At 42.2% G+C, this 12,982-nt stretch overlaps 1 protein-coding gene across 4 annotated transcripts; it reads left to right on the forward strand.

The window, feature by feature from the left end:
* The first annotated feature begins 214 nt into the window (after positions 1–214).
* PRKAB2 (protein kinase AMP-activated non-catalytic subunit beta 2) lies at positions 215–12,449 on the forward strand. 4 transcript variants are annotated; one of them, XM_025982954.2, is made up of 10 exons: positions 215–433; positions 710–890; positions 4,704–4,870; positions 5,713–5,806; positions 6,037–6,157; positions 8,940–9,073; positions 9,749–9,817; positions 10,417–10,484; positions 10,938–10,975; positions 12,104–12,387. In XM_025982954.2, the coding sequence occupies exons 2-9, from the start codon at positions 735–737 to the stop codon at positions 10,939–10,941; spliced, it is 813 nt and encodes a 270-aa protein (XP_025838739.1). In that variant the 5' UTR covers positions 215–433; positions 710–734; the 3' UTR covers positions 10,942–10,975; positions 12,104–12,387. The 4 variants fall into 4 exon arrangements, with proteins under 4 accessions (XP_025838739.1, XP_025838737.1, XP_025838741.1 ...); XM_025982952.2 differs by lacking the exon at positions 10,938–10,975; XM_025982956.2 differs by lacking the exon at positions 10,417–10,484 and having other exon boundaries at positions 12,104–12,349.
* Positions 12,450–12,982: the final 533 nt, after the last annotated feature.

Below are 12,982 nucleotides of genomic sequence, written 5' to 3' on the forward strand. Positions count from 1 at the left end.
GCCGGGGAGGCGGCCCCGCCGTCCCTGGAGACCGTCCCCTCCGGAAGGCCGGCCCGCGGCTGACCGCGCCAAGGAGGCCGGGTCGGCGTCGGCGGAGCCCGCGCCCCGCCCCGCCCAGCCCCGCCCAGCCCGAGGCCAACGCGGAGCGGGCGCCCCCGCCTGGCGCGGGAGGCTGCCCACCACCGAGGCGGCGGTGGCGGCTAGAGAGGCCGGCGAGCTCGGGAGCCGTCGCCGCGCGGCCGTAGGGAACGCGCGCGGGGCGGGCCTGGCGGGCCTGGCGGGCCTGGCGCCCCTGGCCTCGTAGCCATTTTAGGAGGAAACCCGGATCTCTGGCCCGGGGCGCGGCTTCAATTTCAATAACTTTATTGGTGGACGTAACCGCAGAACAGCCATCTCACGAGTGGCTAGGGGAGGAGGAAGAGCATCGCGGGAGGTGACTGGGGTGGGGGCGCCCCCGGGCAGTGAACGCGGGGGTGCGGGGAGTTCCCCGAAGTGGGTTCCCCCAGCAGCGGGCGTCGGGAGGCGGGTGGCGGGTGGCGGGTGGGGGGTGGCTCCGGGCGCTCCCGGAGGCCGACGAAGGAGGGGACCCCGGGCTCGGCTTCCCTGGGGCGGGGCTTCCCTGGCCCGGGTCCCCAGGCGCAGGGGCGGAGCGGGGGGCGCCCCGACGCGGCCGCCGGGTGTTAAAGCCCGGGGTCGTTCGCCCCGGCAGGCGGCCCCCGACTCGAGCTACAGCCATGGGAAACACCACCAGCGACCGGGTGGCTGGCGAGCGCCACGGCGCCAAGGCTTCTCGCGCCGAGGGCGCCGGCGGCCACGCGCCGGGCAAGGAGCACAAGATCATGGTGGGGAGTACGGACGACCCCAGCGTCTTCAGCCTGCCCGACCCCAAGGTGAGCCTCCCCGCGCGCGCCCCGGCGGCCCAGCCGCGGCAGGCCGGCTGTCCGGCTGCTCCTCCCCTTCCTGGCTCCTCCTTATCACGCTGACCTAGGCTTCGGTTTTCTGAATTAAAGGGATGGGGCTGGGGGGGACGGAGATGTTGGAGGGCAACTTAGGCCTGCGGTGCTGCCTCAGAATACTATAGAGGCGGAGTTTCTGTTGTTCGCCTGACCTGCTGGCCATATTTTTACGATGGGGACTGTAGAGCCCCCCCCTCCCCCAACGCCACACACACACACACACACACACACACACCCATCCCTGGTTTTCCGAACAGGCAGGAGCCCTCTTGGAGAGTACTGATGAGTTTATAGGTTGTAAACCCTATAGACCCTGGTAGAAAACTTAAAAGAACGGTAGGTTGCCTGAGTGGCTGATCATCTGAGACAGTTTCTCAGGTTTATCCTGAGGTAGGCAAATGCATTTCTTTTTTCTGATAACCTGTAGGTATCAGTATCATTTCTGCTCTTCTAAGAACCCAGCACTTCGGATCCTCTTCCCCTTTGGCCCGATCGTGAGCAGCAACCACTTGCCTATTTGATACTTTCTCCTCGTCTTGGAGATCAGTAAAGGACTTCCTTTGGCTGACTGCTCAGTTTTCATCTCATCCTTTATATTGTGGTGGCTGAGGTGCTTCCTTCACACCCAGCTACTGGTCAACTGGGAGAGCAAACGATCCAGGATTTCTCCTCTTCCAGTAGGAATTCATGATGTTCCCATCGCTGAAAACGGACAACCCGCAGCTGCCGGGCAGGCAGACCTTGCTCTCAAATCCAAGGACTTCCAGAAAAGCGGCAACTTGTGCCCACCCGTAGATTAGATAGAGTTGATTGCAATGGGATTACCATCTGAACATTTCTAGTCCCATTTAGAGCTGTCAGCATGAAATAACAATAATCCCTCCAGGCAGTCCGAGTGGGAGGAAGTAGAAAAAATGGAGGGATTGAGGAGATTCAGGTGTGTTTGATGTTTTTTATCACTTCAAACCTTTCACCAAATTGGGGTTTTAGGGAGTAAAGAAATGATTTGCCCCATTGGTAGCACATGAAATTTGGATTCTGTTTATTTTCTTGAATCCCAGTTGAAAACATAACTACAGAAAAAGAAGTGAAGGTGGTTAAAAGAACCATCTTGGGGTTTCTTCTCCATTCCTTTCTTCCTTCTCCCACTTTAGAACTTCTTTGTCAGCATTTGGGCCATCTAGCCAGTCATTTTGAATTTCCTTAGAAGCTTTCTCAAGGTGATCCACCTCCTAATTTTACACTTTTCCTATGTCAATGACTCAGGATTTAAGTACAGTGTATTTGTCAGACTGACTGCAATAATTGGTGTGCTGAATAAAAGCCCGGTTGCCCCATCTGAAATGGAGCCTATTTTGGTTCCTTCCTTCCCTAACCCCAGTCTTGCCATTTGTGAATAAGAAAATTGGTTCAGATAATTCCTAAGGTCTCTTATACATGTAAAATTTTATAGTTCTCAATCTAGTCTCTTTACTTCTTCCTTCATTGTTTTACTTAAATATTTTCAAACTGTAGTTCTCATTGTTTTGCCTCTTTTCATAATGATTTTGCTGACGATTTAACTTGGAGTAAATGGTCTTTCTGCTAGTCAGCTGCACTCAGGCCTGCCACAGAAATGTCATGTCATATGTGGAAGGGCTTTCTTCCAAAGCCGGGCATATTAATAGTTTGTAGCTTTCAAATTCGAAATTGAAAATACTAAATCATCAAAGTAACTCATAGAAACAGTGGCAGTGGGGCCAACATTGCTTCAAATGCCAGTCCTCTTCAGTGGACTAGGTCAGTGGTTCTCAACCCTTTTTGCACATTAGAATCACCTAAAATTTGTTTAAACACTATATGGAAAATTAGAGACATTTTCCATGTTTCAAAGTAGTTAGAGTAATATAGTAAGTAAACTCCTATATACCCATCACCCAGTTTAAACAATGATTAAATTTGAACAAATTTATGTCATGTCTATGCCAATCCACTTCCCCCTACCAAATATTTTGAAACAAATTCCAGACATCCTATCAAATATTATTTTATCTGTAAATATTTTAGGATGTATCTGTAAAGTTGAGGTTTTTTCCTTTGTTTAACATAATCACAGTAATAATATTCTCTGTGAAGCTTTTTAAAAACAGGTTCCTAGGTCCCATATGTAAACCAGAATCTGAGTTATTCTTAGGCATATGTAAAAATTTTTGTAATTCTAATGCAGCCATTCTGGCAAAGGTGCATTCCTTTAGGAATATGGAGATCAAGGTTTTCACTTAAGTCACTTCCTTACGTAATGTGAAAGTCCCTTCAATTCTCTGTTTACTTCAGTTTATGCTGTTACTGGTGTCTCATTAGTATAGTTTTGAGGAATATTGAGAGACAATATGGAAGTCCTTAGCCATTTTGAAAGTAAAGCCCATATGAATAAATTAATCCTTTTTTTTTAACCCACATTATTTTATTTGGTGACATTTTGACTTGATACAGTACAGTCCTATTTACCGAAGTCATTTAAACCATTCTGAAGTGGGGGTCAGTAGACTTTTTCTATAAGGGACCAGACAGTAAATATTTTAGACCTTGTGGGCCATACAGTCTCTATCACAACAGTTTGGCTACTATAGCATGAAAATAGCTGTAGATAAATATGTAAATGAGTGAGTGTGGCAATTTTCCAAGAAAAGTTTATTTATAAAAGCATCTGGCTCACTGACCATCTTCTGCCAACTTTTGTTCTAAAGGATGGTAATGAAAATAAACTAAATAAGGAGTCCATTTGTTTTTTCTTTTTAGAATCCTTACAGACCTCATTTGCTATTGAAACGGCTTTTGTTAAAGGAAGCTTCCTTAAACAAAAGCCGTGTTTTTGATCTGATGTTTCTTGAGGGTCCAGAGTTTTCATCCTCACTCCTGAAATAATTAGTATATACCTGGCAGGAGTGAGCAAGTAAGATTTATAACCACTTCTCAAAATTTAAGAAACCAATGATACATGATTTTTTTATGCTTTTAATGTCCTTTTGTAACCTATTAGCTAAAATGAAGTTTATTAATTATTTACGAATTGGGATCCCTGGGTGGCGCAACGGTTTGGCGCCTGCCTTTGGCCCAGGGCGCGATCCTGGAGACCGGGGATCGAATCCCACATCAGGCTCCCGGTGCATGGAGCCTGCTTCTCCCTCTGCCTGTGTCTCTGCCTCTCTCTCTCTCTCTGACTATCATAAATAAATAAATAAATAAATTAAATAAAGTTAAAAAAAAAATTATTTACGAATTACAGTATCTCTAACTTGCATTACTACCGATAATTGAGAGCTGATCATACTTACATATGAAAAATACATGGCTAAGTTCATTGCTTTTTATGGAAACATACTTTTTTTCTTATTTTTTTCTCTTAAGAGGTACTCAAAAGTATATCATAATTGCCTGCCTGTGGGTTGATCTGGTAACTGGGAGTAAGCACACCCCCTCCCCCAACTTGTTTTAAAGGGAGATCCGAAGGCTCTGAAAGGGTGAGTGATACATGCAGACTCTAAAGTTAGGTTGTGATTTGGTCAACCCCTGAGCATAAGCTGTTTGACCATTTGAGTCCTAGATGACTTATTTTTCTATAGTTTGTTCAAAATCTGATTCAGCTGCTAATTTCAAGGCTTATTGATTCTTACCAGAAACATAGCACCCCTCTCTGCCCTAGGGAGGAGAGTGACCTTTTAAGAATTCCTGGGTCACAATTTAGGGATGACCTAATCCTTCTTACAGCTCCCTGGGGACAAAGAGTTTGTATCATGGCAACAGGATTTGGAGGACTCCGTAAAGCCCACACAGCAGGCTCGGCCCACTGTTATCCGATGGTCTGAAGGAGGCAAAGAGGTCTTCATCTCTGGGTCCTTCAACAATTGGAGCACCAAGATTCCACTGATTAAGAGGTGAAGACAAGTGTTCTTGGTTGAGTCTACAGGGTCCAGGAGTAGGGACCTGATTTCCCTTCTCAGGAGAGAGACCTGGCTGGACTACTCCTCTTCACCAGCTAGGGACTTCTCTCCAGAATATTTTCTGTGACCAATAACTACATCTGTGACCTTTTTTTTTTTTTTTTCTTTTTAAATCTCAGTGAGTCAGAGATGTTTTACTGCTTGGAATATCATTACCTCAGAGGAACTTATTCAGCTTTGTGGGTACATTCTTTAGGACTGTGTTAACACAAGTCCTGTCTATGCTTGTGGGAAGTCATCTGTAACTGGCTGAGTCCACTTGCTCTGATTTCTGCACTAAAACAAAACACATGATGTTCTAGGTAATAATGTGAATTGTTGCTTGCAGAGCAATAATGAATTACTTGTTAATCAGAATGGCCCTTCATTTATATGTAGGTCATTTTTTCAGAAAAGGCTCACCAAAATTTGGAAGGGGTATCTTGAGGCACTTCTGTATTCTGAAGCTACCTGCTATCTTATTTACACTTGTGAGGGATCTGTTCCTAAAGCAAATTAGTTGCACTAAGGTGAACCATTTTGGGGGATTAACATCTATTATTCTTTTCCAGATATTAATTAAGAACTAAAGTTATTGGGACGGGCTGGCAAATATATGCTCAAGGTGATACAGAAAAGGAGAATGAGTTTATAAATTATTTTTATTCCATGGGGAACAATCGCTTAGGATTGTGGGAGATCATTGGTATGATGTTGTGAATGTCTCATGGTTTTTATATTTGCATTCTGTCTTCTAACAGGAACTTGGCCTGTTAACTTTGTGTTTTCTTCTGTAGCCATAATGACTTTGTTGCCATCTTAGACCTCCCTGAGGGAGAGCACCAGTACAAGTTTTTCGTGGATGGACAGTGGGTTCATGATCCGTCAGAGGTAAGGTCTTGATCTCCAAGGGTAGCCATTATCTTAACTATGTTCTTTTGGCTGTTACTCCCTTTGGTATCAAACATCATTCCTGTCAGGATTGATGGGCTCCTACACTGGAGGATTTCTCTCTTGATTAAAGATGGAGGTGCTGAGTAAGATCATTTTTTAAAATAGGAGTTAGATGGAAGCGATGAATTAAAACAGGGTTTATGAATGTTTTCCATTCGTTGTTTCAGCCTGTGGTTACCAGTCAGCTTGGCACAATTAACAATTTGATCCATGTCAAGAAATCTGACTTTGAGGTGTTTGATGCTTTAAAACTAGATTCAATGGAAAGCTCGGAGACATCTTGTCGAGGTAATTTTGTAGTATTTGCTCTTTCTTAATGTGTTTTTCTTACAATGCAAGTTTCTTCCTAAGAGTGGTTTTTGTCTTTTCATTTTCTCCTCAAGAATCTTCTGAATCATATATGCGTTATATGTACATATATGTATATTTTTCCTCTAAACGTTTAGATCTCCTTCTCTGAGAGAAAAGAAATCTCAGTGTATTTGATTTAAAAACTTTTTAAAAAGATTTTATTTATTTGAGACAGTGAGAGAGAGCATGAGCTGAGGGAGATGGAGAAGGAGAGGCAGACTCCCGGCTGAGTAGGGATCTCTATGCAGGTCTCTCTCCCAGGACCCTGGGATAATGACCTGAGCCAAAGGCTAACTGAGCCACCTAGGTGCCCCATGATTTCAAACTCTTTAACTAGGATCTACAGCAAGACATTTGTTTTACATTATAACTCAATTCTCTCTCTCTCCCCATCCACCCCCCCACGCCTGTAACACAAGTCTCAGCAGAATGTGTGTCTTTGTTACATGTGATACCCCCCCACCTTTTTTTTAAGGGATTTTCTTTAGAAGAAAAAAAAAGATTTTATTTATTCATGAGAGACACAGAGAGAGAGGCAGAGAGGCAGAGACACAGGCAGAGGGAGAAGCAGGCTCCATGCAGGGAGCCCGACATGGAAATCTATCCCAGGTCTCCAGGATCAGGCCCTGGGCTGAATGTGGCACTAAACCGCTGAGCCACCCGGGGTTGCCCCATGTGATACAGTTTTTTTTCTATTTTATCCTTTCTTTCATGAGCTTCCAAAGTGCTTTATAGTTTAAAAATCTACTTCTGGTAATATTTCAAGTTTTCATTGACCTTTTGACAATTTACCCAACCCAGGCTAGTTTTGTTTAGTTTGCCTTGTTTAGCTGCATTAGTTTAATCCTGCCAGTTTGATAGGTTGGCTGGCAGTATTTTTTTATTTAGTCCTCTAACTATGGCAGCCTTTGGGGAGAAAGGGTTACAAAAACCCCACAACTCTTTGGTATATATGTTAACTGAAGTTTTGTAAGTTTTGGTTAAAAAAAAATGTTCTTGGTAGAGGAAAAGACCTATATCCTTTTGTTTCTCCCAATGTTACTTTTCCATGGCTTTCATCGCATTTGCTCCAGCATCAGAAGAGTGATTTGCTAACCACATCCACAGTTAACCATCTCAGTATGCTACATTAAAGGCTATAACTTTCTAAAGAACTGGGCACCTTATTTCCAGTGAGCACACTTTGTGTGTTCAAAGCCTGCTACTCACTAACTTTGAAGTCATGGACTAGTCTTCAACCTTTCTGGTTCTCAGTTCCGTATCACTAAAATCAGAGGCTTAGAATCACAGTGATTCTCAGCTGAGGAGACACAAGCTTCAGTGGAGCATATTAGAATCTCAGGGCACAAGGGTGGTTTATGTAGCTTCCAAAAGACCAGCAGTATAGTAATTGTTTGTTTATGAAAATCATGCAAATATTTTCATCATATAAGCTCAGAAAATAAAGGTGAACATTATTCTTGACTGGTGGGGCAGTGGTTAACAAGGGTTTAATTATACTGAATTAAATGATGAGACCACTTGCAGCTCTACGTTTTTGCGTTATATGATTCTGGCGAAGCAACTGATGAACAAGAGACATAGAATCAAAATTATATAGAAAGAGAACTAGCATACTTTTGATATTTCTCTCTTCTCTCTTTCACCCCATTTCCTGATTTACTTTGTATCTGTATGGATTTAACTATTTTGGACTTTTCATATAAATAGTATCACACAATATGTGGTCTTTGGTGTTTGGCTTCTTTCACTTAGCATGTTTCCAGAGTTCATCCATGTTGTAATATGTATTAGTACTTCACTCCTTTTTATGGCTGAATAAAATTCCACTGAAAGGATATATGATTTTGTTTATCCATTCATTAACCAATTGACATTTGGATCATTTCTACTTTTTGTCTAGTATAAACAGTGCTCTTCTGAACATTTGTGGTCAAGTCTTTGTGTGGACATATGTTTTCATTTCCCAAGACTATGACTGCTTTAACTTAACTTTTGGAGGAATTACCCAATTGTTCTCCAAAGCTGCTACACCATTTTACATTCCTGCCAGCAATGGGGATAGTAAAAAGGTTCCAATTTCTCCACAGCCTCACCACCAATTATTATTGTGTTCTTTATCATAGCCATTTTAATGAATGTAGAGTGGTATTTGATTTACATTTCCCTAACAACTACTACGTTGTTAGTAGTCTTGTCATCATTGTTGCAATCATTGTAATGTCAGCAGTCTTAGAGTTGATAACCTTGTTGTTTGTTGCTTGGGTGGAAAAAAGGAAAAACCTAATTTTTTCACATCGTTTGACAGTTTACAAAGCATTGTCATATCTGCTAACTCATTTGATTCCTGTAAAAACATTGTGAAATAGGATAGGGATTATTATTGTCAGTTTATGAATGAAGAAACTGACTGGAGTAAAAGGACTTGTCCCAGGTTATACAATTGATAAATAGAGTAGCTCTTCTCTGAACCTACATCTTTCACTCCTCATCTCCTCCTCTGTCCTCCACATCATGTTGCCATGTTGAAGAATTTCAGGGTCCATGTTCAGGATAACTCAGACTCTTTCTTTGTCTTACATGGTAGACCCAGCAGGTTACAAGTATATGATCGATGACTTCTACCATATTTAATATTAGCTGCCATGTAGTGACAGTTTTTTCATATATTTTTACTGGCTCTTCAACTTTCTCTTATATTTGGATAAATATCTTCCAGACCTTTCCAGCTCTCCCCCAGGGCCTTATGGTCAAGAAATGTATGTATTTCGATCCGAGGAGAGATTCAAATCCCCACCCATCCTACCTCCTCACCTTCTTCAAGTTATTCTTAACAAGGACACTAATATTTCTGTGAGTATCCTAAGAGAATTGCTGGGGCATGTTGGTGTTACTAGGACTGTTTGAGCCAAAGTTAGTAATCCTAAAGGTTGGGATTATTACAAAGCTGTGTTGAGAATATAAATCATACATATCAATAGCATTAAAGATTCCTTTTTCCAAGTCTGAATTGTGACTTGTCCAGGTACTGATATCAAAAGTCATAGTTATCCTCTGGGCCTAACAATATTAGAATCAATTTCTGGGACTTCTGTTCCAACACAAGATAAGGCACACTTACCATCTGGGGATATACAAAAGGAGTATAGGGGGTTTGGGTTGGGTTTTTTTGGTCCATATAATTTATATCTCTAGTCAATTTACTTGATTCCCACTAAGATTATTTTTTGCCTCTTAACACAAATCTATATATGTTGTGGGCAAGATTTTTGTTTTAGCTCTGTTAAGGGAGATAAATAGAAGCGAAGGTATAGAGTTTCTGCCCTGGACTCAGAATTTTCCTAATTCTCTGTAATGATAACATAATGATTGATATATATTAGGTTGAGTGTATTATTTAAAAGAAATACATATTCTAGTATAGAGTTTCTCAACAGTTCCAAAGAGCTCTAAGGAAGAGTAAATTAAACTGTTTGCTTTAAAACTGTGCATTTAACCTTAGTCAGTGATTTTTTTTTTCCTCCTTAGTGTGACCCAGCCTTGCTTCCTGAGCCCAATCATGTTATGCTGAACCATCTCTATGCATTGTCCATTAAGGTAAGTGGTGGGCCTGGCTCTTCCCAAAATGGGAAGGCAAGGGTAACAGATGTTCTCCAGTGGTTACTTGCCCTGCTACCTCACTGAAGCTAAAGCTGGCTGTAATGGTCAAATTATAGGAAAAGAAGTTTCTTTTTTTTTTTAAACTAGTAGATGGGTTTTTGTTTGTTTGTTTTTAATCTTAGTCCCTATCCCGATGTTCTGGCTAGCTGAATTGCCCTGTGACTGAATGAACTTTTTTCTTCCTGCTTTCTTTTTGGATAGCTATAACCTTTGTATGACCTACTCAATTAAAAATTTTTTTTTTAAATTTTATTTATTTATGATAGTCATACAGAGAGAAAGAGAGAGGCAGAGACACAGGCAGAGGGAGAAGCAGGCTCCATGCGCCGGGAGCCCGATGTGGGATCCGATCCCGGGTCTCCAGGATCGCGCCCTGGGCCAAAGGCAGGCGCCAAACCGCTGCGCCACCCAGGGATCCCTGACCTACTCAATTAAATTAGAGTTCATTAGCACTAGGATTTCATTTGCAGACAAAGCAAGTTTATCCTCTAGTTCAGAGACTGCTTGAATGTGATTTAGACGTTTGACTTTTAAAGGTGGATGTGAGCTGCTTTTGGGTTCTTCAGTCATATACACTCACTGGCTCCATCGTTTTCTGCACCAGGTAAAGGAGAAATGTGACCACATTTGCTCTGTCCCCTCCAATTCTAGAGTCCTTTTTAGTTTCTCTACTGCTTTAGAGTCTGGGTTGAAAATACACATTCAATCTTGTCATGTTTTTGTGGTGTGGCTTTTGGAATGAGGTTTTATAGCTCATAGGTTTATGAGCTCTGTAGTTACTGGACTAGGCTGATTATCATCACAATCACCTGGGAAATTTGTAAAACTACCATTCAAAGTCTACCTCCCCAGAGATTCTGAATAAGTGCATCTAGGATGGATCCCCAGTAATTGTTTTTTAAGCTGCTTATATTTCTTAGATGTGCATCCCGATTAGAGAGATCACTGATACAGCTATCTTTAGCAGATTATGTAGTACTTTTCAAATATATATTACTGAATTTAATTTTTGTAATAACCTTGTGGGTAAGTATTATTTTTAACCCCTGTTTTATAGATAAAAGAAAATAAGGCTCAGAGAAGGTCATAATGCCAGTAAGTACCAGAGAGAGGACGGAGGTCCTCCTGTCCTCATTCCATGTTCTTTCCTAGAGATCACTGCTTCAGGTCTTTCCAAGTAGGTCTTTCTTTCACCTGCTTCTCATCTCTATCAAACCCTACCTGGAGTTGAATTTTTTACCTGCTTAACTTCTGTCATATTTAAGCTATGACCAGCATAGTCTGGTCATAGAAGGTTAATCTGAGAAGCATTCATTGTAGATAATACAGCATATGGGAAAATGGGAAGATGCATTGGTTTCTCAGTTGGATTTCCTGGAGCTCCGTGGGATCAGACTGAGTATTGCCTCCTGTAACTGCTCCTTGGCTATCAACTGATACTCTCACAGGGCTACCATCTCCCATGTCATACTCTTGAGCTAACACAGCCAGGAAAAGAGTACCTCTTACTCTTCATATTGGTTCTGACCCAGGTCCAGGTCTTGATTACTGTGATTCAGCTTGGCCTTGACCCATTCCTGGTTCTGTCAGATTGTTTAGGCTGTTTGGAGTTGATCCATCGGATTGAGTGTCTTTCCAAAGAAGTTTTTGGGGTCCACTTTGTTCAAGGATGTAGAGGGATTCCTGAGTCTCCTTTTGATTAGAATGAACTTTTTAAGTTCATCCCTGGTATTAAGTGGAAATCAGACCTGCTTTGGGGCTTGGAAATGGGTGGGGAGGAAGGATCATTGCCATTTCTTCTCATTGCATTTTAGACTTCCTTCTAAAAATGAATGTCAGGATTTTTTTTTTCCATGCTAGTTTTAAGCCCAATATTCAATTTTGAAGTGGGGAAAGAAGTGAGGTAGGAGACTAATATTTCTTCACCTATTATGTGTCAGATACTGTGCCAGATACTCTCATATAATCATCAGAGCCACCTTCATGGTAGGTGTTGTCCTTTGTCATGATGAGAAAAAAGGCTTAAAGGCATAAGTAGATTACTCAGGGCCACAAATAGAGAAGTCAGGATTGGAATTTAAGTTGAGTTGACTCCCAAACCAACCTGTTTCTGTAATATCAACTGTCTCTGTTAAATGTGACAGACTGAGGGACTGATGGCTGGGGAAGAGCCACTTATCATATGAACTAGCGAATTAGCTGCATGTTTTCTTTCCCTTGCAGGACAGTGTGATGGTCCTTAGTGCAACCCATCGCTACAAGAAGAAGTATGTCACTACTCTGCTGTACAAGCCTATCTGAAGGGATCCCTTCCTGCCTCCCAGGATTTAAGAGAAGCACCTCCCTTGCCTTTCTGGACTGGATCAGTCTTACTTAAGACTGGAAGGCTAATTTGCTTTGAGGCTGATATGTGTGTTTCAGAGCCTTTGAGTAGGATGCTCTGCTTTTGCATTTGATTGCAGACGAGAGCTTTATGAGTTCATGGAATTTATTTTTAAGAAAAAAAATTATATATATATATATATATATATATAGACATATATATATACATCTATGAGAGGAAAGTTAATGGAAGCCTCCTAGCTAGATGTGTTCTCTCTGCCTGTGGGGCCTCGCCAAGACCAGTTTGGGGGAGCTGCAGGAAGAACCATTAAAGGAAGCTTTTTTCCTAGAATGAATGAAGAGCCAACTCTCAGGATCCTTGTTGGGTAGAGATTCTACTGCTACCTTAGCTTTCCAAGGGATGGGCTTGTGCCAGACATCTGCCCTCCTTTCAGGGGCAGCTTTTCTTGCATGGGTTCTCTGTATTCCTAGAGTATGTGGCACAACCTGTGCTTTTTATACCAGATGCCCCGCAGGAACCCTTTTTCTTTTCATTTCACTTCACTTGTTGCTTTGATAACCTTCAGATCATTATCCCTTTCCTAACACAAAACTCACTGGCAAGTGACCCCTTCTTCCAAAGCTATGTGAGACGTGACCTACAGCACAGACTAGGGCTGACAGAAAGTCTCCTTTTCTGCCCAGCATAGGCCTGGGCCACTTTGTTACCACTTGTTTTAACTCCTAATAAGGAAAATATGTCTCAGCATTATAGGAAAG

The sequence above is a fragment of the Vulpes vulpes genome, chromosome 8 (assembly GCF_048418805.1).
Source record: "Vulpes vulpes isolate BD-2025 chromosome 8, VulVul3, whole genome shotgun sequence".
NCBI classification, from domain to species: Eukaryota; Metazoa; Chordata; class Mammalia; order Carnivora; family Canidae; genus Vulpes; species Vulpes vulpes.